This window comes from Xiphophorus couchianus, chromosome 24 (genome assembly GCF_001444195.1).
Source record: "Xiphophorus couchianus chromosome 24, X_couchianus-1.0, whole genome shotgun sequence".
Taxonomy (NCBI): Eukaryota; Metazoa; Chordata; class Actinopteri; order Cyprinodontiformes; family Poeciliidae; genus Xiphophorus; species Xiphophorus couchianus.
Window position 1 is genome coordinate 10,983,404 of NC_040251.1, and position 27,488 is coordinate 11,010,891.

Below are 27,488 nucleotides of genomic sequence, written 5' to 3' on the forward strand. Positions count from 1 at the left end.
TTTTTTAATTGTTTTTAGCCATAACGATAGAACAATTGGAATACACTTTCATTATAATGTAAAATTGAACCCCACATGTTTTTACTAGCAGGTACGTAAACTAAAACCTTCAGAAGATGTGCATCTGTTGTGAAATTATCCAAAGAACACCAGCAAGACCAACTTAGAATAGCAGAAAAGGAAGCTCTGGAATGGTCTAATCAAAGTTCAGACCCGCTGACGCTGTGACAACCGGCATGAAATCTCAGTACTGCTTTAAAAACCTCAAATTGGAGTGAAATGAAGCAATTATGTGATGTAGAGTTGGCCAAAATGGATGCAGGTAACTACTACATTTATGTCACATAGGTTGGCTTAGATTACTTTTTTCATAATAAATTCAAATCAACATTTGAAAACTGCATTTTATATCCACTAAGGTTATCTTTGTCTGATGTCAACATTTGTTTGATGATTTATATGTGCAAATGTAACTAAAAGGCAAAAACAGAACTGGTACAAAAAAAAACTGAAAATGTTTTAAATTAATATTTCACACCAGTGTACTCAAAAAAATTAGAACTAAAAAGAAAACAAAACACACCACATGCAAACAAACTGATGACACCTTCCGTTTGATTATCATCACAGATGAGTGTGTTTATGTGCTGGGTAAATGCGTGTACATCAGTCGACTGGCTCGGCAGTCGGCTTTGTTCTAAATAAGCGATAAAGACGGCAACAACAGCAAAGAGCTGTGTCAAATCTGTAATCCCTTAAATTCCTCACATAAAATGGGAGATATGTAAAAACTGTAGGACATGTGCCCCTCCAGGCAGCAATAGAACAAACCTGAGGATTATGTACCACTGTGTTTCTAATGAGATGAGATAATGAAAACTTAAGTTGACGTGGGGTCCTGCTGTCATGTGGAATAACTTTATCTGGGTCGTTTGAAGCTACGCTGCTTTCATTCACCCCCTCTGTTCCTAAGCAATGGTTTCTGCCTTGCAGCTATTTGCTTATATTGTTGATTTCTCAAATACAGGCAATAAATGAACATTAGAAGGAACATGCTGTCTTAATTCTACCATCTGCCTGCCGTCACTGTCTCTCCTTGTTGGTCATGTAAACATAATCAAAATAAAACCTAACAGTTGGGCTTTTCAAGTTGCTATGTATTTGGTGCATATCTTTTGAGCTGGCTGTTGTTTGTCCATCCATTCCTATCTACATAGCTAACAAAAGCAGCTGAGGACACCAAAGAAAGGACCCGGTAGGTGCTTAAAATTTTAATACATCATCCCCCAACTCCCGAGCAGCACAATGTATGCTGGATCCACAAAAAAAGAGAAGGAGAGAGAGCGAAAAAAGTTAAGTTGAACTAGATCTGAATGTTTCATAAGGAGACCGAGCCTGAAGCATAAGTGAGACTGGCATTAAGAGCGAGCAGTGGGAGAGACAGAAACAGAGAGAATGTAGAGAATTCAGATGTTTCCTCTGATGTGAATATTACATGTCATTTATCTCAGCAAACTGAAGATGTACAATAGCTCTTATTACAAACCCTTTTCTGCGAAATGTCTCTCCTCAGGAAAATCAGAATGCATTAAGGAAAAAGGGTAAGGAACATGCAGCTCTAAATGAACCCTCATATGTCTGTCAATACGGATCAACATCCTCCTGCTGCTCCACACTTTTTCCCATGGTTTTAAATGAGGACTCTACATCTGGTGTCTGCACAACTAACCACACAGGAGGCAGAATCCACAAAAAGCCTGTTTGTGTTCGATTTTGTCTAAATTAAACTTCAGAAATGGTTACGTAACACAAACAGCATTACAAAGGATTAAAGCGCTTCCTAATTATGATAGAAATATGATAACAAAGGGGCTTTTATTTATGTTTTGTTCCTGATCTTCTTTGATTGTGTTACCTTCTTGAACTGCTTTAAAGTCAGAATGAAAACAGAAATGAATAAAATAGCTTTTCTTTGTTCACATTAGCGCCTTTCAAGGCAATGCTTTCTATAGACCTACCTAATAAAGTGTAATAGATAAACAACTTAATCAAGCCTTTTAGACTAAGCAAATCGATGTGAGTTACCTGCGCAGCAGCAGTTTGGGATGGTTCTTGCTCTCCAGGTTGCGGTCGATCAGATCCGACAGCAGGTGTTTGAGAACATCAGTGGCGTACTCCAGACGCCCCTGCAGGGCCGTCATGATGAGCGAGGCCACGTTGCCACGGTCCCTCATGGAGAAAGAGCGCTGCATCTCAAGTGTTCGTATGAAGGTGAGCAGGAACACTTTATTGTTGATGAGCTGACCAAACAGCTTCAGGGCCTTCTCCACATTCTGCTGGCCATTGCCTGACACCTGAAGGCGAAGAAGGAGAAACAACACATGCAGAGATTAATGAGTAGCCAACGTTATTCCTGATAATAACGTTCAGCCAGGAATAACGTTATTCCTGACTGATAATAGAGCTTTTTTTTTTCCAATTATAGTGCTCTTCATAGTTTATTGTGACCTTGTCTAATAAAAAAAACATTTTTCTAAGGGCATCAAAATAATCACTCATATTTTTAAGAGACTCAATTATTGACCACAGCCCCAATAAAAAGCATTGTGTCTTGACTAAGACATTTCATTTTCAGTCATATGTCATGCTTTCAAGAAATCAATCTGACAATGAAAATAATTTTTTTTTCCAAGTTTGCATAAATTATTTGAGTACTTCGGATGGAAAGGTCTGACTTATTATAAGAACATACATTTTCAAATGTATGATTATAGTAAATGAGTAAGTAAGTAAGTAAAACTTTATTTATATAGCATTTTTAAAGATAAAAATCCTTGTGTTTCAACAAACAGAATAAAAAATACACAAAGCAAAATTAAACAAAAGCCGATTTAAAAAATTAGGTTTTTAGCGGGACTATCAGTAAGTTTTAATCACAGGATCTTTAGGCCCTAAAGGGAGTGTAGAAAAACTTTTGATGGAACTATTTCGGCTTTTAAAAGTGTGTATTCCTAGTTTTTATTTTCAGTAGAAAGTACTCCTGGCCCTCTGTGTAGCTTTCTTTTTTTCTTGAATTTTGCCTCTATCTGAGTTACTGCATGTCTGTGTTTCATTCCAACTGAAAATACATCTGGGTGAGTGGTTCTTTCTGTCTGTTCTTCCAGTTCAGTGCTGACACAGTCCAGTGACTGGTGAAGCAGTGACTTCTCTGGAGTCAAATGTTAAAAAAATATTTTACCTAAACAGACTTTTAAGTTCGAGTTTTGACCTAAACTGCCACATTACTTATTTTTAAAGCTTTTAATTATGCTCTACTCAATAACAAACTCTTCAATAATTTAATGGCAAAAACACACAAAAGAATAGTCATTATAAGATCAAAATTATTACCTTATTACATTTGTTCTTATTTGGTTTTTGTTGGTTGATCTTGACTTTTGTTTTCATTAAAACTGAAAATGATCTTACTAGCCTGCATATGTGCATGTGACCTGTCCTCCTCCACAAATAACCCTGTAGCTCAGTTGTAAAATTCACTCTTGTTTGCCGTGATGTTTAAAAATTTGGCTGCCTTAATAGAGATAATCACCAAGGAAGAGAGCTTCCCTGGAATGGTTATATTAAAACTGTATTTTTTGTAGTTTTCCACAAGCACACCTCACTGCAGCAAACAGAATGGGGCAGAGACTGACATTACTGGAACTGTAAGAGATAAATTATAAAACACCATATTTTTTCATTTTCTTAAAGATGTTAAGCTAATTAAATGCCATAAACAAGACCTTTATATATTATAAATAATATCTTTATATCTCCATTAATTATAGGAGGAATAAATTAAATAAGGAGACATGAAAAGAAACATGATCAACTATCATAAAAATACTATTTACAAAGTATGCCAGAATTAGTAGCAAATAATAAAGACTTTGTGCTATTCTGATTAATGCAATTATATTAGTTGTGTTACCACCCCCACGCCACTATAGGCAGTAACAGGCCTGAAAAGATGTGACTAAGAAGCAGATTTAGAAGTACCCCGAAAGCTACAGAATTTGTTAAAAACTGTGAGCTGCACTGAATTAAATAAAAGAGACAAGTTCAAATACATGCCGAGAGTGAAAGTCCTTCCTAAAGGTGAAGATGTATCACAAATATGAAAATAAAATAAAAACGGGAGATCGCGGATAATATAGGAAATAGCGCCCCCTTCACTTCCGGAGTGCAATGGTCCCATTTCCAAATAAGGTATGAGACTGCCAGTGGTCCGTCCCGTTGTGCAAATGGGATTCAGCACTGCCCCCTATCAGTGTGGCATGGTACTGTTTGCCTCACCTTCCCCATTTTCACAGTGCCACCAGTAGCAGTGAGGCACAGTTCATCACTGCCTGGTCCTGTAGTTCTTTCATGTATTTGAGCAGAAAAAGCATAAATTCAGCAATTTTGATCATGAAAATGTTGAACTGGACTTTCTAATTGTATGTAGATGTGACTAAATGATTATGTATAACTGACCAGGATTGAATTGTACTGTATATATTTTATATTGGCACTGAGTAAGATGGGGTAGTAAATTTTTTATTGTATTTTTTACATACCCATCTACTGGTTTAAAAATGTGTTAACTAAGCCCGACTTAAACCGCTGCACAAATGTTGATCTTCAAATAAGATATTGGTAGCGATTATAGATCTCCTTACAGTGTCCTTATCTGAACACTGTGCATCCCACAAAATTAAATGCTGCAAATATCTAGAAAACCAAAGTAATTTCCCAGCCCTGCCATCCCCCCGTGAAAAGGAGCAAAAAGTCTTAAACGGACAGTTTTTATCTCAGTAGAAGAGTCCACACTCCTACTTGAGGAGTGGGAATTATTCACTTCATTACCCCTCATACTGCAGCCACTGGTGGATGAAATAGCAATGTGCTGGGACCCTGTTTTCCATGAGGGAGCCTTCATGTGAGGTATATGTGTGTGTGTGTGTAGTCTGACCAGCATGACTGACTAAGCATGCGTGTCATACCACAGAGTAGGAAGCATAACTGGCAGACTGGTATCCTTTTCTCCCACTGAGCAATTCTGTGGTTATGGAGGATACGCTACAGCAGGGATGGTGACATGAGACACACTGCTCAGCTCTCCTGCTTTCTTTTAACCTTACTCTAACCCTCCGTTGACAATTTTTAATGCATTAGCTGCCTTTGTGTCTCAGTTATCTTTCTTCCTACTTTTTTGTTCAAGCTCTGTAGTTTGTTACCTCAAGTTCTCTCAGGACAGGATGATCCTCAATGCCTGGGAAGAGCACTCGCATGGCATATGTTCTGTAGTCCAGATGGGGGATACCAGCCCTGTCGAGGTCACTGGTAAGCTCATTGATGTCTGTCTGCAACTCTGCAAAGGCTGGTAGAGAGGGGGAAAAAAATGAAAAACAGACCAGTTTGAAGAAATATGTGAGAAATGCATCTTAGAAATAAAACTGCTCCTTAATCCCCAAGGACCAAATAAGAGAATCCTTCTTATCTTTATGGTGCTTACTGCCCGCATGATGAGGATGACAGAAAGCTCAAGATCATCGTCACGTCAGAGGATCTCAGCTTTTCACATCTCTCTCTTTAAAAAACTACACACTCTTTCTTTCACAAACACACACACACACGCACCCTTGCGTCTATTTTTTCAGCTCATTTTTATCTCCCAGCCAGTAAATTGGTTGTAGCAAAGGCCCCAAAAGATTGTGTCATCTCAGTGTGAGGCTGCAGGTGAGCTACAGTTAATTGGCTCCATCCTGACTCAGCCTCGTTGAGGCCCACAGCCCTGCTGCTTGTCTAGGCTGCCCTTGGGGAGCCTCCCTGCCTGTAGCCTATCACATGAACAGCAGTGGTCCCCTAACACCCTTCTCTAAACCCAGCTATACCATCTTAGTCCTGGTCTCCTGGCCTCACAGTACCCCTGCGACTTGCAGTAACTTGCAGGGGATCCTGGGCACCTAGCTAAATCCGGCCTGCGAGGCAGGACTCTCCTGGTCACTGCTAATGGTTAAAACATTAATCTTCTCCTTTCCCAAGGCTGCCTGTGTGATTCTCTCTGTTTGCCTACTCTGTGTCTAGCCGCCTGTCTGTCATTTGACAATTGCTCGCATTTTTTTCACAGCTTAATACTGGGGGAGCTGGCCAGGCGGCGGCTGGAGGGGATAGCTAACAAGGTTTTCTCTGGCTGATCAAATCCTCTGAAAAGTGTAAGCCATTGAGCTAATTCTGCTATTTTAATGAGTGGCTATACTGACCCTTCTATTACTGATTGTTTTGTGCTTGTTAACTGTGATAACTGGAGGTCAGACTGAGGTGATTTGGAGTCTCTGTATGGAAAAAGTCAGAGTTCAAATTAACCACTTGGACCTCTAATTATCCTGAAACACAAGGGACTGAGGAGTGTTTGAAAGTAGTAAGCGCCTAACAACAGAGACACTTACAACCAATTTCACAGCCTTTGGAAGATCATCGGATGTTATTTTTTTGAGTAAGACTCAGTTTTATCTCTAAAACTCAGCATTGTGTGGCTAAGAAGATTACACAAAAATTTTATGAAAAAAATGACATTTTATATCTAGCCTTTACAATACTTAATATCTTGACACTACGATTTGAAAAAGTTATTTTTTAAATCTAGTTCTTTTTGGAATCATGTTGGAGTTACTTGAACTAGACCAGAGTTTTTCAAAGTGTGGGCCGTGGCCCCCTGATAGGCCAAGAGGGGGCGCAGGAAAGAAGATTAAAAAAAAACTCAAAAAAGCCAATCCAATTATTTTTTCTTATGTGTTTTTCAATTATTCATAAAAAACAAAAGTTTAAATAATTAAAATCTGATTGTGTATGGCTAGTGTAGCAAGCATAAAATGGACACGTTTCTGAAAAAAAAAACAACAAAAATAAAACAACCAGCAGCCAAAAAACCCTAAGCAGTCATAGTCAATGAAAATCAAAAGGTATGAAGCAGCATTAACCTAAATGAGTGCAGTAATTATTGAATAGTAAATAAAAGTGAGATAAAAATGTTCTAAAAGTTGATGCTTTATAGCTTTTGTAGCATTGTGGGTTTGGAAAAGCATTCCTTGCCTAGAAGTTAATGTTGTTTGAGGAGATGTGACATGGAAAAGTTTGGGAACCCCTGATCTAGACGATAAATATTTTTGAGCTAGTTTGAGTTGAGGCTTGTAGACAGATTTCAGAATCTAATATTCTGAATGCCAGAATCTAATTTAATGCGTGATGGGTCGCATGCAGTGGTAACTAACTAAATCTGTTGAAATAAACAACCAGGATGACTCACTGGCCTAGATTTATAGATAATTTAACAGCATTAATTTATGAACACTATCCGGCAGTAAATTACTTACTGTACATTACTCTCGAACACACATTTATGCTTATGTGATTACACTATCGTCAATGGAAATATGCTCCTTGCAACCCCTCACTTGCATATGTTATAGAACAGGCAGTTAAATGATGGTGTATAATTAGATTATGAAGGCCTAAAAGGTCCATGAGCATTCTCATTTTAAAATCAGGCATGAACTGCATGCATGCAGGCTGTGCGGCTCTGACATCAACCTTCTTTGCATTCCAAAGCAACGCGGGACTCCAGGTTGTCCATTTGCATCTGCAGGCGCTTCAGGGTGAGATCGTTTTCCCGCGACTTCCGCTTGTAGGCGATGAGTACGAGGATGACGATGATGAGGAGGAGACCGCCACCTGCTGCGATGCTAACAATGGCGGGGAGGGTCAGGAGGCTGTCAGACATGATGTGCACCGCTCCTGGAGACACGTGGAGGCCTCCAACTTGAACCTGTAAATAGTAGTACATGATAAAAAACTACAACATTATTTGTTTTTCTTGTGTCTCAATGGCATTTGAATTTTTTTGTAAATTGCCTTGCATCACTTTGGGATCTCCAAATAGAACCATAATTATTCTAAAGAAAAAGTGAATATTGTTGGCTTACACTGATGCTGAGTGGAAACACACGGCTACCTGTGTGCTGCTGTTGAGAGGGAATTAGTGTGGGCCATGCACTCAATAACTGAGTAGGCAAGTAATAATAATTGCTGTGGTTTTAGTCAGAACTTTTTGACAACCAGAGCTGCCCTCCCTTTTGACCCCATTCCCTCAGCTGAATGAGCAATGATGAGAACACAAATAATAGAGAGTAAAGGCCAGGGGCTGAGGAAAAAATACAAATACAGGGATAAATGGAAAGTGAAGGTCAAAGAAAGATACAAACGCAGAAAGTCAAATAAGAAGTAAAGAGAGGGAAATAAAGCAATACTGACCACAACTTTGTATTGGCCTGTGAGGTTGGGAGGCTCACACAGCAGTTGGCTCTCAGACACGGTGACAGAGCAGGAAGTCTCGCCTATCAGTACAGTGTAGTTAAGCTTCGCCCCTCCAGACGCTGGGGGAATCAGGTTTCTGCCCTGTAGGCATACAGGGAGAGACAGAGGGAATAAACTCAGACACACAAAAAAAACCCAGACAAAAAAAAAAAAAAAAAAAAAAGGATCCCAGATTTTATATGAGCCCAAAAAAGCCAATCTGCCATCTAATTACATTCCACTGGTTTGGACCCAGCTGGTGCGAAGTATGGTTTTAAGATCTGACATTGTTAGATGTTTCACAGTGCAGCAACAGCAGATGATTGAGACAAATGACTGAATTATATTACCTGATACATTCTGTTACCAAGAAATAAAATTATTATGGAAATTAGCTGATGCCACAATCCAGTGAAATTAAAAACAAAGACAAGTAACATTTTGAACAAAGAGAAATGACTTACAGTGCTTTGCAACTGTCTTCTGCTTATAGGCACAAGCCCATCTTTGCCCATGTTCTTTGGCAAAAGAGCTAAAATTTAAGACTGGATGCAGATTTTCTGCAATTTTTCAATTGGTTTTAGGTCTGAACTTTGACTACATGAGCATGCCTTGGTGTATAGAATTTTCTTGTAGCTTTTATTGTGTGTTTAGGGTTCCTGCTGGAAGGTGAACATCTTTCACAGTCTCAGTCACCAACAGATTTTCTCCCAAAATTGCAAATTATATGACTACATCCATTTTTCAATCAACTCAGACCTAACACGGTGCTGTCATCAGATTTTGTTATGTTGTATTTGAATCTTCTAATAAGCTCTGGATCTCTGCAGCTTCTCAAGAGCTACAATGTGACCCTTGGTAGCTTCTCTTATAAATTCCCTCCTGTCTGTTAGCCTATTTGTTCAGGTGTCTGGCCATGTTTTGGTAAGTTTGGAGTGGTCTAATATTTTTTCCATTTTTTTGGATAAACAGCGCTCTCACATGTTCAAAGATTGGGACTGTTAATTTAAAAACCCTGATTTGTATTTTAGCAGAACTTTATCTGTCATCAGTCTGGTGTGTTCACTGTTCTCCATCATGTTATTTAGTAGTGTTTACTAGTGTTATCTTTGAAGCTTTCTGAAGATTGTGACATTGAATTTTATTAATGGGTGTCAGCGGTAAGAGGGTTGATTAGAATTAAGCTCTAAAATCTTCTTATTGACATTTATAGCATGAAAATGTGTGAAAAAGGCTTTTTTTTCTTCTTCTTCCTTACCTTGAGGATGATTGGTGAACCAGGCTTTTGCTCCAGGATACCTGAGGTGCTGAGGGATTCAAAGAAAGGGTTTGGGTAGTATACAAGGTTGGTGTTGTTGTAGACCAGCAGCGCCTGGACGTTGTTGAAGATGAAGCCAAACTCATCCGCGTGTTTCACTGCGTCCAAGCCTGGAAGGTACTCTACCATGAGGGAGGGAGCAAAGCAGCTCATGGTGGTGCTATTCAGCACTTTGCACACCTATACAGGGAGAGGGTAAGAAACAGAGGAAAAGCATCTTTCACTTTTTGCCATGCAGAATACACATTATGCAACAGAAGACCCAAGAGACTCTGAAATCAACGTGTGATTTAAACATCTGAAATAACCAGATTCTCTTCTCTGGCTCAACAATAAAATGCTAAGCCTCATCCTTTCTAAACTCATCTATTTCTAATAACCTAAGCTGAGTTCTTAAGTAACACATTTTGTTGCCAGCTTGGACTCCACAGGGAGCTAACCAGCCTAATAATTGGCACATAAAATCTCAATTCTTTTCAGGAAAAGGGATTTACTTGCTGCCATTAAATCCATCTTTATTGTGGAGGAAGCCTCTATAAAACTAGAAATAAATCACTGCTATTGCCTCACTGTAAAACACTTGAGGACAACATCCACAAAGGATGGAGGCATCGCTCCTGTGTCTCCTCAGGTAAAGCTTGAGCTATGGCTCTTTTATTACTTCTCTCCAGTTTGCCCAGATGTGAGAGCTGCCTTCCATCCATCCTCCCTGGCTCAGCAGCAGAGGGAAAGAGGAGACAGGATCGATTGCAGCACAGCACTCTGCTTGCAGAGTTTTCTTTTTTATCTCCTTTCACTCCCTTCCAGCTCTCTCTCTGGGGAAAAAACTTAATTAGAGCTAAATATCATCAAAGATAGCGAACAGCAGCAGCTACCACACCTCCTACCTGTTGTCTGCTGCTGTGGAGAAAGCGAGGGAGATCGATGCAAACTCATCTATGTAAGGTACACCGATTGGATTTTGCCAGCATGAGGTAAGGTGAGCTGCAGGAGCACAATTGAAGGAAGGGACTGACATCTTTACAAACTCCCCTTTTGGAGACAAGAGTTTCCAAGTATCCTCATGTTCTGAAATCAGTGCACTTCTATTGCAACTAATGATCACTTCGATAAGCAATTAATAGGGCGGGTGGATGGCATCAAGGTGTAGAAAGGTTTTTCTTTCAAAACTAAACAAAAATTTCCAGTCATGTATTTCCTACATTAAAAAAGTTCTTTAAATGGGATGCAGCAGAAAGACCGAGAATAACCAGCTTCCTGTCTCCAGTCACCGAGTGCAGCTGGCTGAAAAAGAATACACACTTATCTTGCTTATAAAAAGGATAACTTTGGCTTTCGGTTTCAAAATGTTTCTGGTTGTGAAACACAAGTCAGCATGTGGAAACTAAGAAAACATTACTGTTATCAACACTATGCTGTTGTAAACCTACAGTTGGCTAAATATAAGCCAGATGTCTTTTGGAGCTTGCTGCTGGCTGGCTTTCTGAGTAGACAGCCCTACTAATTGTAAAAAAGCATAATAGCAAAAGGAAAAAATTATTCAGCACAATATGCATTGTAGACCTAGTTCAAAACTTTTTTTTCAAAACTCATTTTTGTGCTTCAGGCCAGTTGTTATATCATAGAAAAGACCCAAAAAAGCAACATGGCAATCCAATGGCATTGCTTAATTGGTTGAAGCTGGAAGTCAGAATCTTAAGTGAATGTTGTGGGTTTCTCACCAAACATGACCTTAAAAATCTAATATGGCTGTCTTGACTATATAAATTAAAGCAGCTAATTTTTATAACATTATTTATATTTTAAATATTTTGTTACCTTAATTTTTGTTGTTGTTTGGGTCAGTTCCTCAGTGGGAATCCCTAGACATTCACAGGTTAGCTCAGAAACAGCTGAGTAAGGGCCAGTCTGGACACCTTGTGGAGGAACCTCATTTCGGTTGTGTGAATCTGCAATCTCGATTTTTCTGTCATTACTCAGAACTTGTGACTACAGATGAGGGTAGAAACATACATTGACCTGCAAATTGAGAGCTTTGCCTTTTGGCTCAGCTCTATCTTCACCACAATGGACAACTCTAATGAAGCCTAAAGAGCCTCATTATCTGCAAAAAGCAAAAAGAGTCAATGCTTAGGCCACCAAAACAGATCCTCTAAACATCTTGGCTGCACCTAGAAATTGTGACCATAAACATTACAAAACAAAGAGCAAACTTGTCCAACTTTCACCAGTAATTGAAACGTAACGGCCCGTATCAGACTACAGATGTTTTACATTTTTGTATAAATACTGTGGTATCTATGGTATTTTTAATAAAGGGTATTATACTGTGAGAACTTTATTCCAGCCAATGCCAGCTAATTAGGCCTCTTTAAATGTCTTTATATTCCATAAGGAATATAAAGACATTTAATTCAATGCAAGAGATTTTAATCTCTTGCATTGCTTGCAAACATTAAAAGTAAATTATATTCCCAGTGTTGTGCATGGACAAAAGTAGTTCTAAGCAAAAGATATCTTGTTTTTGCTTAATTGTCTGTGAATATTTTCTACTATTGAACTACATTATTAAACAACTGAACACTACTGCTGCACAGAATTTGTGACATTTAAACTGTTTTATCAACCTACATCATATTATTACAGCTCCAGCAGAGTGTAACTGCAACAACAAGCTCTCACTGCTTGGAAATTACTTTCCCTGGACTTGGCATTTTTCTATTTCCGTTTCCCACTTATACATACCGGAGTAGTGGCAGCAGCGCATGACGAGAGCGAGAAAGATAAGCTATTTTAAAAATAGAATGCAGAGCCAGATAGGTCTACTGACACACTTTCAGCAAGTTTTTGGTTGTGTGAAATCACATTAACAACTGAAAAGTTATGAGAAGAGATGAAAGTTAATGAAAATTTTACACTAGCTTTTGAATGCATGGACTCTACTTTGCAGTGAACCAGAAACAATTAATGTAATCTGAACCATACAAAAACAGACATTTATGCCAATTTTTGCAGTTCACTGCTAGAACAAAGCAAACTGTTCAGCAATGACTTGTAATTGTAATTCTTATAATGGACTTTATCATTAGGAAAGCTGTGTCATGATTTTCATAAGGTTATCCAAGTTGTTGTGAGGTTTTATTTTGAACATATGGTGTGAGGACTTTATGTTGTAGGACACTCAAACATTGCAAATGAGTCAGTCAAAGAGTGTCTTATGTTGATGAGTAAAGAAACAGTGGAGGTTTAACGGCTGAAAGTCCTCCGGTTCAGCTCGACATGAGCCTCATTCTCGCTGTTGGCATAGTGACATGTTGTATAGACAAGCCCAGATGCTCCGGCAGGATCCTTGTGACTGTAACATTGGAACAGCAGGACATTTGCAAGTCAACTAAAGCTCCGACTACCATCTGCTCTGCCGGAGATGGATACTGTGCTTTTTTTTATTATTCCTGTACTGTCCTTGTGCGCTTTCCAGTTTTCCTGAAATCCTTTCCCTTCACCGATTCCTGTCAGGAGTCAAAAACTGCAGCTATCATCATGTAGGATGGTTTTTAGAATTTCTTGCTGTTAAGAGTGGAAATCCAAAGGGACGAAGGATGAAAATAGACATGCTTGTGTTTGGCGCTGTGGGACTGGATAAAGAAAATGGGACACTGCGATTCCTCTCTGGATGAGACAATGAAGAGATGGATTTCAAGACACAGAAACACTAAGAAACAATAACATTTCATGAATAGTCTCCACTATTTGGATCAGCAATAGGCTGCTGATCCAAACCTGCTGATCTCAGCTTGATTTGTGATTGTCTGGTTAGACACTCAAAATTCTGATATTTTTTCAATCAGTGAATGCACCACACGGAAGAATAGAAAGTATGGGAAGAAGACTCAAACTTGTTTATTTTCACAATCAGTCAGATGTTTAAAATAAAATCTAATGATGGGGAAAGATTTTAAAAACCATTTAAAAATTAACTGTACTTTTTTTAAATCTCCATCTGTGAAGAAACATACTAGATTTAAGCTTAAAATTAGCTTTACAAATTAGAATTTTATTAAAACAAATTATTACATTTTTATTTATTGTTTTGTTTGCATTTTTGGATTATAACTGATTTTTATTTTATTATTTACCATTTAAAACATATATAACCAAGAAATAAAAGAAAATCTCAGTGTTAAGGATCTTAATTATCCAGTGAATACAAACAGAAACTGCTGTTATTGTAATGCTAGCTATGCTAACTGTGGTAATCATAATGCACAATGCTAAAGCTCGTTTAATATGTGAACCCTATTATTATTACACCAGCTCTCTGACATTCAAGCAGTGTGACATCGCCTCTGCTCCTAACATTAACAATTAATGACCACTTATGTCATAAAGGCTCAAAAAATATTTTAAATACTGTTCTTATATGTTCTTACATGTCTTAAGGAATCAGAACCAAACCAAAGTTTACAAAAATTGTTACTGCTTACAAAATTCTCTTCGGTGCAACTCTGCTTTCCCATGCTTACGTTTTTACAAGACTAATGTGCTCAAAAAAAGCAGCATGTATAATTTTTTCTTCATCAAATCACAATGAATTTATATCTGTAATGAAACCAAAACAGATTTTACACTGCCACACCTCTTCCTTTAAGCAAGTCGGTGTTGGAGACTACATGTGGTTGATAAAGTGATGAGGAGAATTGATAAGGTGAATTGAGGTCAGCAGTAAGAGGAAAATAATTGGGAATGGCTGCCTCATCCGTCTTCTTCCTCTACTGTCGGACACAGCGAGGCAGTTTTAAGGTAGCACCACTTCAACCCCTCGGGCTGAATGCATTACAATGATCTACAGTGTTGCTACAGCCCACTCAATCAGGCAAAGGTCTCTGACCAGTGTAGCAAAGAGATAAACTGAAAGGAGGAGCTGGAGGAGCTGTGAGCAGAAAAATGTAAGTGTCAAAGGTCATCTGGATGCTAATATTTAATATTGTATTGTTACGATGTACTGTACCTGTACTTGGTTTTTCCTAATCTGGATTTTTTTAATGCTCAGGTTTTACTCTGAATAACTATTTCCAACTCTGATCTATTTTTTTATGTCTATGTACTAATTTAGCTGTACACAGAAAGCCTGCTGTTAATTATTTTCCTGAAGAGTATTGCCTTTTCAAAGTGATGAAAGTGCTGAATTACAGCCATTTAGGTTTGATTGTTTTTATCCAGTGTCACTTTGATGCTCGGAAGCCTATCTAAGCCTAATTTCAATCACATTAAAAGCCATCTATTTTAATTTGTTTCAGAGAGAGAAGAACATAAGAAGCAGGAAGTAGGTGGAAGTTAGGCAATTTAGAGTGATGGAGGTATTAAGAGAAGCTAAGTTTCTGAAAAGGGAACAGTATTAGGAGATTAAGGAAGGCAGGTAACATTTGGTGGCTATTTAATAGCACAATGAGTCTGGATTGAAACCACCTTTAAGAGTCTGTAATATGCACATGAAATGTGTCCAAACCAGATTTTGCCTTTTACTTTACTTCTTAAAGTAATGTGTATGCATTTATGAAAGGGTGCCCCTATATATGTGCTTACAGTGCTTTAAAAAAGGATTCATAAATCTTTTGCAGATTTTTGACCGGTTACAACCTCAAAATGGATTTATTTTATTAAGATTTTATGCAAGAGACCCAAATCAAGTAGGCTGTTGAACTAAAGTTACACATGGCTTTCAAAATGGTTGTCATCTAATCGATGATTTATGTCGAGACATAAAAAACTGTTTTCCATTCAGTTAAATGAACTTGAGCTATTTAACAAACATTTTAGCCACCAAATTTGCAAATCTGGTAGGCTCACAAACCAAAGAACCTTCAAATGTAACTGTAGCAAAAGTTTTATGCAAAAGTTGCATATCTCTATGCAAAAAAAGCATAATCCGACATGAAGTTGCACTGATATTAAACTTTTGAGAAGTGCCTCTTATCAAAACCAAAGGAATATTTTTCACTTTCTCTTTAAGCACTTCTGCACCCACTGTGTTTGTAGCTCCAGAGAGAACAACTGTCACAACTGTCACAAAAGAAGTGCAAATTGCTGTTGTCTGCTGGTCTTGATAAGAGTGTATTCATCATGTTTTTATTGCAAACTGGTACAGATAACACATGCAAAACATCCTGAAAAAATGCTGCCGAAACTTTTGTCATTCTATTGGCAGTTTAACTGAATTGAATTTGATTTGAGGAGCCATTGGTAGTGGAGTTTTATGAGAAGTGGAGAAGTCAACACTAGAAGCTTAACTGCTTAACTGCTTGTGGAAAACAACGCAGTCCAAGGAACCTTGCCTAAACCACATCTTGCCTATAGTGGTTTAGGCAAGATGCTGAGGCATTCCCTGTACCACAAAGCATGTACAAAGCTTTCAATAACATAACAATAACATAAAAATTCCCCCTAATAATGAAATGATGTGGAAATTGGCATGTCTTTGTTCAACATTGAAGCCAAAAATAAGAAAAGGTGTCTCTAAGCAATCGGTCCTTCAACATCATCATTGGACATCTAATACACTGCTTTTGTTGTTAACATGAACTCTGTGCTCCTTCCAGTCTGTGACAGCAAGATTCATCGAAGCGCATCCATGCTGTGAAACTTTCTATAATCAGCAGGGCTGTAAATGTACCAGACGTGTCGATGATGACACTTAGTCTAGACATCTAATATGTGGTGAATGTTGTAGATGAGATTCTTCTGGGAGAGGCAAATGTTTTATAGCTGAAAAATAAGCCTTTAGGCTTTAATCAAAATCATGATTAATGTTTCAATTGTGAATCTGCTGACAGATGCAGAGAATTTTAAAAAGAAAATTGGCTACCGCCCCACCTCTGCTGGTTTCTTTGTGATTCTGTGTAGGTGACACAAGGGAGACATAGTAGAGAAGCAATTTAGTGGGAGACAGGTGATCATTTGAAGGCTATAGCTGACAGACAGCAGCTCCTATTGGTATAGGCTGTTTTTTTGCTTTCCACTGGTGACAAAAAAGGAAAACTATATTGAAACAAGAAAGGATGATTTAACATTAACATTCATAGAAGTAACACATTCTCTATGGCTATTAAGACAATCAAAACAGTGATTGGAAGGTTTTGGAAGGTGATACAGCCCTCCACCCATCACACACAAGTCAAATCTCACCAAGCATTCACACTTTTATTTATTAAGTGTTGCTTTATCCTGCTTAAAACATATAAAATAACAGATTTTTTGTAACTTCAATACTAGTTAAAACTCAGAAGGATTGTTCACATTGAAAACAACACTTTCCCATTAAAAAATAAACAAAAACAAATTTTTTATGTACATAAAAAAAAGACTAAGATGAATACCTACAGTTGGCTTAAGACTGTTAATGTAAGGAGTCATGATGCTGGGAATGCAGAAAATGTTGTGATACGTGGGGCAAAATCTGTTAAACTGATTTATGTGTGCACATGTGCATGCATGTGTATTAACCAGCAATAAAATCACCGACAAAAGTTCACCAAATGCTTGAGACATGGTGAATGTGAGGACGGCGCTAAGATGGTTGGATGCACAATGCGTCAAACTTAACAAATTTTAACCAGCTGGACGAACCAGTAGCATTATCTGCATCCAATTTAATGTTTGATCCTCCTCTCTCTATGTTCTGCCCATTTTACCTCAAACCACAGAGAGGAGATCCCATCCTCTTAATTAAACAAGGGCCCCCAGGACTGGGGATCAAATGTAATTTGTAACGATTTCCTGCAGCTAAGACTTTGATTATACAAGCGCTCTTTATGCTGACCAAAGGCTTCTGACTGCAGTTAATCTTCCGTTGAAAGCTATTAAGAGTCTCCTTGCCCCCGATTATGGACACCTCCAACATTCTCCCACAGACTGACCTCACACCTACTGTCTGCTGTCATCCAGCTCCTCGCTGCACAAGTTTGACAGTACTGTCTTAAAAGGCTTTTCCTTTGCAGTACAGTGTGGCTGTTCATTTATAGCTTGCTCTACAATTTTATACACATAAGCCCTGAAATTAATGTTGATCTGAAAAATATCTGGTCAATAAACACTTGTTTTATTTCTGCTCTTCCTTATAAAATAATAATAAGAGCACATAAATGCTCATTCAGAGAATTCATTTGAGTTAATGGTAAAGGTACAAAATTGTTAAATTCTGAAAACCGGTTGGCTGTTCAGTCAATTTCTGCAGTGGTTTTGAAAGCTATTCTGGCTTCCTCCTACAACCATTATACATTCAGGTGGAAGAAGAGTCGGTTCCAGAGGAGAAATTATCTTTCATGTACCAAAGGTTATAGTTTTGCCCCTAGTGGTGCAGAATCCATTTAACTCTCAATTTTCTATACCCACTTAATCCTTCTATATTGCACAGGAGCTGGTTCCTATCTCCAGTGTATAAAAGGTAGGACATAAACCTTGAAAGGTCATCGGTCCATCACAAACAGAGACTTCTTTTGTCACTGTTTAAAAATATATCTCAATGCAAAAGGTTGGTAAAATTCCAATCAACCACATTGGATTACTTATACTGGCACAATGATGCCAATCACTACAGCAAAATTCAAAAGATGACAATCTTTGCTTTTCTTTGACACAATGTGCCCTTTCCTCGCTGTCATTAACTTATCAAATTAGATGTAAATTGAATGGAACTGGGCAAAGTGAGACAGATGTGGAATAACCCAAATACATATTTTTACAATTGTTGTGAGCTCCAGTACAGAGAGTGAATGTTGGCATATGAAGTTTGGGCCTCCATGCTGTAACTTCTAATCTCCAGATTTCAAGTTCATATGAACACACTACTAAAATCAAGGATATTAAAACCAGGACCATCTCACTGGGACTTAGTCAGTATGGAGCCCAAAATACAGAATGTTTACATAATTGCAGAGAGGTGCAAAAATGTACTAGCTTTTAAAATTCAGGGCTTGAATCTACCTGATGTGGTGCTAAAGCTACACTCATATCTAGTATTTTGGAATAAGTCCTGTGTTTTCCTGCATTTGGAAAAAAAAACAAATGCAGGAGAAATGGTTGTTTTAAAAATCAACCATTTCTAAACATCAGAGAATAATAGAAGAACCCACCATTCCCACGCTCACACCCACCCACTTGCTTTGAACTGCTGGTCAGCTGGCAGAACAGAGGCTACTATGTGTTTCTCATGCATAGAAAACATGGATAAAAAAAAACATTGTCTAGCATAAAAACCATAGTTAACTAGCTAATATGTGCTTGCTACAATTGTAGCAGAAAAGGATGGCATTCTGTGCAATCAACCTACAACTAAAGTGTTAACCTACATTTTTGCCATTAGTCTGTGTATGAACAACAAAACAGTAAGAAAATGCTATAAATATATTTATATAAAATAAATTAAATCATGTTAAATAAAGCTTGGTTTAATGTCTCATGTTTTGGATCCTATTTAAAAAAAATCTTATTATCAGACTTACCAGAATAGTGCTCCTGCATTAAAAAAAGAGGTGGTTTGTCTAACTATGAAGCTTCCTGGACACTTTCCAGGTATGATGTTAAAGACATGCGCAACCAGGAGACACACTGAGGGCATGCTGCAGAGATTATGTCACATGACTGGCTTTGGAATGCCAAGATCTCCCAGAGGGAGGAAGGAAGGGAAGGAGGGAGGAGGAGGCTTCAGAGCTGTGCTTATGCTGCTGCCTCGATGACCCTGACCCACATAAGTGGTAGAAAATGGATGGATGGATTAAAAGTCTTGAATGAATACTGCATGCAGATCACTCTCACTGCCATCTGTATCACTCACATGCTCTTTGCTTAAGAAGGGGTAGTTGAAGCAGAAGTCAAAGAAGCAAACAGACCTAGAGGGGCCACTGAGAGCTGGCACATTTTTCCAAAGCTAAGCATCACTTGGCTTTTTCTGAGTGTGTCGACTTGGACCCAGTTTGATATTACCGTTCCACATCAATACAGTATGCACACTAGCAGATGCTGTCAGCAATTTCTATTGCACATACAGGTTCAGGGTTAAGATGAATCATTGGCTCTTACATTGACAGACTCTCGGCCAGCGTACTTCACCCGGATTCTGGGTTCCTGAACAACATCCAGATTGGTTCCTGTCACCATCAGAGGGGTGTGGCCACTAAATTTAAAAAAAAGGAAAAAAATAAATCAAGTCAACATATTTCTATTCACAAATTAACCCCCCGCCCCCAAAAAAAAACATGTTAAATCTTTCCAAACAGAACACGACTGAGAAAAGAGAGGGAAAGAGCGGCAAAGTAGTTCAAAGACAATTCTCACTAAACTTTCTAACCTTGATGTACCTCTTCAAAATGTTCCCCATCAGATGAAAATTAATGCATCAAATCGAATCCCACCGTTAAGTTTCTTTTGGGAGGTGATGGCCTCTGGAGTGGAGGATGATTAGAGAGGAATTTTAACCGATTCAACTCGTTACAATCAACTGACACAGATTTGAGCTTGAAATACAAAGACAGTTCAGGCATATTAAGATGCGGTGCTGATCAGGGGTTTATAATGAGAGGCAGAGGTGTTCAGTCTGCACTGGCAGAACGTCTCCTCCTCCATTTTTGGTGGTGCACTAGTCAACAGGGCAAACATTAGATGGATAGAGCTCCATGGAAACATCTCTACATCCTTTTGTACATCTTGTCATATTGTAATTCCAAACCTGAAGGTATTTTATTATGAGACAGATAGAGACATAGTTTTCAATAATTTGATCATTTTTACAAAAAATAAAGAATAAAAGTATTGTGTACTTTTGTTTTCAGGCCCCTTTACTGTAGTACCACTAAATAAAATCAAGTATTTTCAAGTTTTTAGTCAATATGAAATACAGTATGTGTGTTGGAAAACTAAAATTGTCAATCAATTTAAACACATCCCTCCATGGTGAAACATGGTGGTGACAGCATGTGTGTTTTTCCTTAACAAGGAGAGGGAATCTGGTTAAAGTTGTTAAACTTGAAAGGAGATAAATAGTCATTTTGTTATGGCTGTAAAAGATTTGATCAGGGCTGAGGTTCACCTTCCAGCAAGACAAATGTAAACATAAGAACAGAGCTACAATAGAATGCTTTTAAAAAAAAGAAGCATAATTATGAGTTAGAAACAAGGGCAACATTTTCAGTCTCTTCATGTGTAAAGATGATTAACACATGCTGCAAAAAATTTGCAGGTTTAACGCCAACAAACAACGGTACAAAATGTTGATTCAGCCGCATGAATCAACACTTTGCGTTTATCTTGGTCTACGACATAAAATCAGAATAAAATGCATTCAAATTTGTAGAATGTAAAGTGAAAAGACGTGTAAAAGTTCAAGGGGTGTGAATACTTTTACAATTTACTGCTTGTGATCTGTTTTCAGGCTAAGGTTAACGTACTGTAGAAATGATCATATATTACGGTATTGACTGGAGAGCTCTTTCTACACTCGATAAATTCCTTACTTTATTTGCTCTGACGTTAAAGCCACAAAAGAAAAGGTTTCCACAGACCGGGTAACACTTCATTTCACAGCTGAATCTCAACCTCAACCTCAATCCCCTCCAATATGTTTGCTGGGTCTTTTCTATCAGATCCAGACTAATTGGGAGAAACCCGAACAGTAATTGGAAGTGCAGTATTGACTCCTGTCTGCTTCCTTTTGCTGACCTGAACTGACTCTCTCTAAAGATCTGGATGAAGAGGAAATCTCCGCCTCGGTTAGAGAGCGTGCGGATAAATGTAATTTGTGCGGAGTGTAATTTGGGTCACCTTGCAATGCTCCAGTCCGGCTCGATCCGCAGGACAGTGGGGTCCTCGATGTACTCGAAGGTGAGGCTCTCCCTGATTTGGGCATTATCCACGCTCACACTGATCTGAACCGAGCCGACCCCAGACAGGGATGGGGCCGAGTAACAGACTATCTCCTTCATGGTCCGCCTTAAAGACAAACAAACATTTAGATCTGTATCAGCAAAGTTTAAATCTGTAAGACATGCTACATCTGTGCAGAGATTAGATGAAAGTACGATAAAATAATGACACCCTGTAAAAAGCTACATTACCAACCAAAATTATTCAATTTACATGAGCAAAAGGCACCACCTACAGCAATTGAATATATTATGCGATTTGTTCTACCAGCCCTGTTGTGTAATTACCTGAATAACAACGCAGCGTGAGCACAGCTGCACCCCATGCATGCACTTAGTACCTCCACCACTTGCATGTCCTTTTACAATATAGTTTCTCAGTACTCCATTATCTACCTGCACACCTTCTGAATCTGTCCCAATTCATTAGCAGAGGGGATCTTGTGGCATAATGTCCCCATCCTCTACTTCCTCCCATGCAGTAGCACAAACCACCAATTAACCCCATATCTCATTAAAAATGCCCTAACTCCTCAGCCTTACAACATCATAGTCGCATTACTGTTGCAGGGCTTAAAATAGGCTCCTTCAGGAGTGAAATGCAAAAAAGAGGGCATGTGGGAGTATCTGAGTTATGAAAACATGGATGGTGAAGAGGGATGGAGGCAAGCATGAGAGGGAGAAAATAAAAACCGGTGGAGAGGTGAGGGGGGCATAAACACACCGATGGGAAGGTAATAAGAATGGAAGTGGATAGAAATGAATAAAGGTTTTTCTTGCAGCTGGTATTCAAAGGTTTGATTAAGATCTACTGTAGTTTCTGACAGCAGAAGAAAGGAAAATGTTTCCTGAGGGAATTCTCAGTAAAAGCTAATGAAAATAAAGGAAGAGATGAGAATTAATGCACCTTATTTAATGGCAATGATTCACTGCATTTTTAAAAAGCCAACCTTTCTATTTTGAATTGTTCACAGCAAGCATGTACAGTGGTGACCACATTTATTGGAACACCTCATGTAAAACTTCTAAAAAGTCTGAAAATAAATTAATCTTTTATAGCAGCAGCATAATCCCACACTGAAAGATTTGATAAAAAAAATTCAACCTTTCAATTTGACTTTCATATCCAGTGGGGTTAAATCCCAAGTTAAGAAATTGTTAATTTGATCAAATAAAAACTCACAACTTTTGGCACTCCTGCTGTTAATAATCTCTATTTTGCCAACAGGTAGTCTTTAGTCTCCTGCTAAAATATTTCACAAGGCTGGTGGATACAGAGGTCTTTGGATGATCTAATCCGATTGTGCGTGCAAAGAGGAATGGTCAGAGATCTGGCTACACTCAAATGCATTCTCCTCTTGAGCTCAAACAAGAAACTATAAAAGTTTGACTCAGAAGGTTATTGAAGAAGGTTTATTTCTGTCTGATAAAAAGTTTTGTGTTAATCTAACTCTATGTATCCTGCTCACAATGCATGATGGAATGATGAACATGGGTTATCATCAAGCAGAGAGGCCACTTGTTAAGATATACATCATACTTAAACACAACTAAACATATATTCATGTATTGTGAATTAAAGTTCCTATAAACTCTCATCAACTTAAGAGAAGAGCAAAGTACATTTAACCTAACAAATGCTTTATTTTTTGAGGGATCTTACAAAATAAAGACCCATGCCACTTTTTATTTAGTTAAAAACAAATTTCTCTAATTAAGGAATTTTGCCCCACTGTGTTAATACACTCGCAAAAAATGTTGACCTTTACTAAGCACAAATACTGATGTTGAAAAACATCCTCATTTATAATGCACTTCATTAGGACATGGGTCATGAAAAGAAGTGTGATTTGTATCACTAAATTGCATACATTCACTGCATTTAATCATACTTTCAAATACATTTTTATCTACTAATACTTTCATTGAACAGACAGTGAATAAAGAGTAAAACTAACAATCCCAACAATACTGACAACTTGTTTGATTTAGAAAATGTCAATGTTGGGAATTTATTGTGACAATGATAAATCAAAATTGTTATACTAATAGATTTATTAAAATAAATGGTAAATATTATGATATATGTCCACCCCTACATAGAAGTGATAGAAATTGAACCAAAGCTTATAACACATTATACCATAATGCATAGGAAACACAAGAAAACACATTCTGTTCTTCACTATCACCCTTTACAATTGGAAAATTTTAGCCCCTACAATGAACTGAACAGTGAAAAATCTATTGCAACCATTATAGTGCACATAAAAAGACAAATGAAACTTTTATGTCCATTAAATCAGAGCTACATTAGAAATGTGAGTGAGTGGGAAGTCTCACCCGAAGAACTCGCACGTCTGGTTTCCAAACTGAACGTTGACACTGCTGCCAGCGCCAAGGTTTTCTCCCATTATGGTGACTTTAGTGCCTCCAGACTCTGGACCTCTGCTCGGGGACAGGCCTGTGACAGTTGGAGTCTACAAAACAGACAGATGCAGAGGAAGAAAGTGGTTAAAATAGACTTGAGAGCAAGTTAAAGCTATGGAAAAAAGCACGGAAGGAAGACAGAAACAGACAGATTAAAGGATAGATACTGTCAAGAGTAAACAGAAACATGTCCCTGTGGTAACACTTGACAACTTTATGTATTATCACAGATCCCAAGCAAATTACAGTTATTCATGTTGCCAGGCTGATGGCAGCCGAGCGCAGTGCTGGTGGGAGAAAAGAGGATAAAACCAGGAGCTCTTAGAATCCCTGAGAGATCCGACTACATCGTGTTGAGCACTGGTGAGTTGTGTCTGAGTGAAGCTTTTTAAAGACGCTCTGAAAATAACTAGTGTTTACAGCAGCAGGCAGCTAAGTTGCCATCACACAGACAGATGGAGAAATATCCACGTAGACAGCTCGTCATATGGGAAATGAGAGTACTGCACACTTACTCAGGGACTCGTGCTTATAGGGAAATACGGAGATTTCTACCTGCACAAACATAAAGCTACATTTCTGAACCTACTTCATGAACAGCCTGTCCTCATAACCATTTTCCCACCTGTACACATGCTGTAAGGAGTAGTGTGTTACAAAGAAAACCTGAAAAAGAAGAAACTGTCCTCACGTTTTGGCTGTGCAAGGAATAGTGAAAATTCTAGCCTCAGTGAAGAAAGCCCTGGAGAATTTAATATCTTCACTTGGTGGCAGGTGTACCACTCATTAAAGAGACATGGACACACAAAGCCAAGAGCTTCATAATGGCAAAACTCAGAACTGTCTGCTACAGTACGGGTGACTTCCAGGGCATGGGAACCAACCAGGTGCTCTGAGAACAACACTGCTAATTACAGAACGCTGTTAATTGTTACGAGAAAGCTAATTGTGGAAGTGTGAGTGAGTAAGTGCAAATGGGATGGCGGATAATCTGCTGGTTGCAGGTTGAGACTGAGGTGACAGAAGCAGAGAAATGTCTGTGAGTCAGAGGGTGTAGGACAGAAAAGCCTTATTTGCATTTTAGCAAGTTCATTTATTTGTCAGTCTTTTCTCTCTCACATGCCTTCCAACCCATTAAATCATGTTCGGGTATCAAAAAACATTTTTGGGACACTATGAGAGGTTTTTTAAGAAGTCTGGAAATTATTGAACCATTTTCTGTGACATTACTTAAATTTAATGCCAGAAACATGGATAAAGAAGTTGAAAAGCAGTGATGAAATTGGTCAATTTTCTCTTGGCTCTGGGTCTTGTTTTTTTCACACATCACTTGAGTCACTTTTTGACCTTCGTAAAAATCAGATTGAAGGTTTGGCACATAGGGCTTAATGCATAAATTGGCATATTCTTGTGATCTGCTTATTTTCTTTTGGATTAGAAAAAAAAATGTCAGCAGTTCAGGGCATCGTGTAGCGGAAGAGTTGGCACCCCATACAGAGGTTACAGTCATCGGTGCAACCATCCTGGGTTTGACTGAGACCTGTGCTGCATGTCTCCCCCTTTCTCTCTACACATTTCCTGCTGGGTCAATAAAAGTCACAAGTGCCAAAAGAAAGACAATAAAAAAGAATCAGCAGGTTAGACCTCAAAGTAAAAAAGAGAACATCATTGTCAACCTTGAAAGGTGGTAAAGCTGTTTTTTACTAAAATCGTTTTTGATCCACTCAATGATGAAGGGTGTTTTCTTCAAGAATGTCTGAATCAGTAAAAGTGCAACAAAAAGGCATGTGTATGTCCAGGCTTCAAAGAATATTTCTACTGCACAATATTATGGATAAACAGCAAAAATCAAAGCCCATAGAAGGCATTTGTAAAAACTTATTTTTATTGTTGCTTAATGTTTATAGTGTCATGCAAAAGCATTTAGGTGGGAAAATGGTAGCTACTGGTCATGAAGGAGCGGTTAAAAAAAAATCTCTTTTGATGTGCACAGCTGATAGAGACTTCCCTAACCAATAACATAAGAGGATGCATATTACATGAGTTGAATTTCTACATTGTTTGTTGATCTATCACAAAAAATCTTAGTAAATAATCATGACATTGTTGGTAGTAACTTGGCCAAAATTTTGCAATGAACTTTATAAAGAAAAAAAGTCTTCACCAGACTCAGGCACTCCCTGAGAAACAATTTTTCCACTTCCACTTCCGCACAGCTAAATATGATCCAGAGTGCCTCGGCAAAACCTTCTTACACAATGCAATCAGCTGTTCCACCCAAATGGATCCTGTTTTATGTGTGAAAGGACCACAAATCCCTTGTGCTTGAGTTCTCTGGACAGAAGCACATGATATGACATATGGTTAGAAAGACAGTGGAGCGGCTTGTTTTAGGAAAAACAGACATCGGGGTCATGAAGTGGAAGACAATCAGGAGTGTTGTCAGCACAAGAGTCAAACCGAGCATCTGTGATGGTGTGTGATCACGGCATGAGTCGCTTGCACATTTTTAAGGGTACCATTCATGCAGGGGTATAAATTGAAACTTTGAGGATTCACTTGTTACAATCAAAGCAACAAATTAGCATTCCTTCTTTTAGCATTGCCAACAATTTGAGATTTTATGATACAAAGTGGCCTTGAGGATAGAGTGCATGCTTACGTATGTGGACCTGGTTGCAGTTTAGAACTGTGCAAAACAGAGAAAGAAGAGTGTGCCAACCAGATTCCTGAGTATCAAAAGTTTCCAATTCCACATAGATACAATTAGCAGGAAAATTTAGTATAACACTTTTGTACATATTTATGAAGAACAAGATCAATTCATTTAGATGATAATTACAATAGTTTAAAGAAACAACAACTTAAACAACTTAAGAAGTTACAAATGTTTTCATTGCTCTCAATTTGAAAGATCTATTGCTTACAAAGGTCAAAAGCTACAAAGATCCCTGAACAACTTTTGTTCAACCACATTTCTAAAATATGTAGCAATGTTTTATTAATATTTGCTGAGCTGGAAGGATGTGAAACACAAATTGACTTGCAAAACTGGAGAAAAGTGGAAAAAGTCTTTATCAAAATATTTATGAGGCGATATTAACCTCACAACTTGATCATAAATGAAGAGCAGGAGAATCACCGACCAGGGAAAACCACAGAATTCTAATGAGGACCTCTTAAAACCTTTTGCTGTCAATCAAGAAGTGATATTTCAAAACTAACTCATAAGAAAACACGAAGCTGCCTAATTACACTGGTGGTTGGCATGGCAACTTAAAAGTCTTTGAGTTGCCAGAGGCCCTCAAAACAATTAATTTGCAAGTAGAAATTCCCCTTCGTTCAACTAACTAAATCTATACAGAGGTTTTATACACAGTTGCTTTGTTGGACTTTTATTGACTAAAGTCCAAACATGAACATTTCTGTCCAGAGAATTATTCGCTATATAGTTA

At 38.2% G+C, this 27,488-nt stretch overlaps 1 protein-coding gene across 1 annotated transcript in view; it reads right to left on the reverse strand.

Annotated features, from left to right (window-relative positions):
• plxna2 (plexin A2) overlaps window positions 1-27,488 on the reverse strand; it is a 213,707-nt gene that overhangs the window by 28,799 nt on the left and 157,420 nt on the right. The window contains exons 15-22 of the mRNA XM_028010799.1: window positions 23,947-24,083; window positions 21,503-21,670; window positions 19,766-19,859; window positions 9,632-9,871; window positions 8,332-8,475; window positions 7,612-7,846; window positions 5,259-5,401; window positions 2,086-2,354 (exon numbers count right to left, since the gene is read on the reverse strand). Of these exons, the coding sequence (XP_027866600.1) occupies window positions 2,086-2,354; window positions 5,259-5,401; window positions 7,612-7,846; window positions 8,332-8,475; window positions 9,632-9,871; window positions 19,766-19,859; window positions 21,503-21,670; window positions 23,947-24,083 (1,430 nt within the window). The remainder of the gene's footprint in view (window positions 1-2,085; window positions 2,355-5,258; window positions 5,402-7,611; window positions 7,847-8,331; window positions 8,476-9,631; window positions 9,872-19,765; window positions 19,860-21,502; window positions 21,671-23,946; window positions 24,084-27,488) is intronic.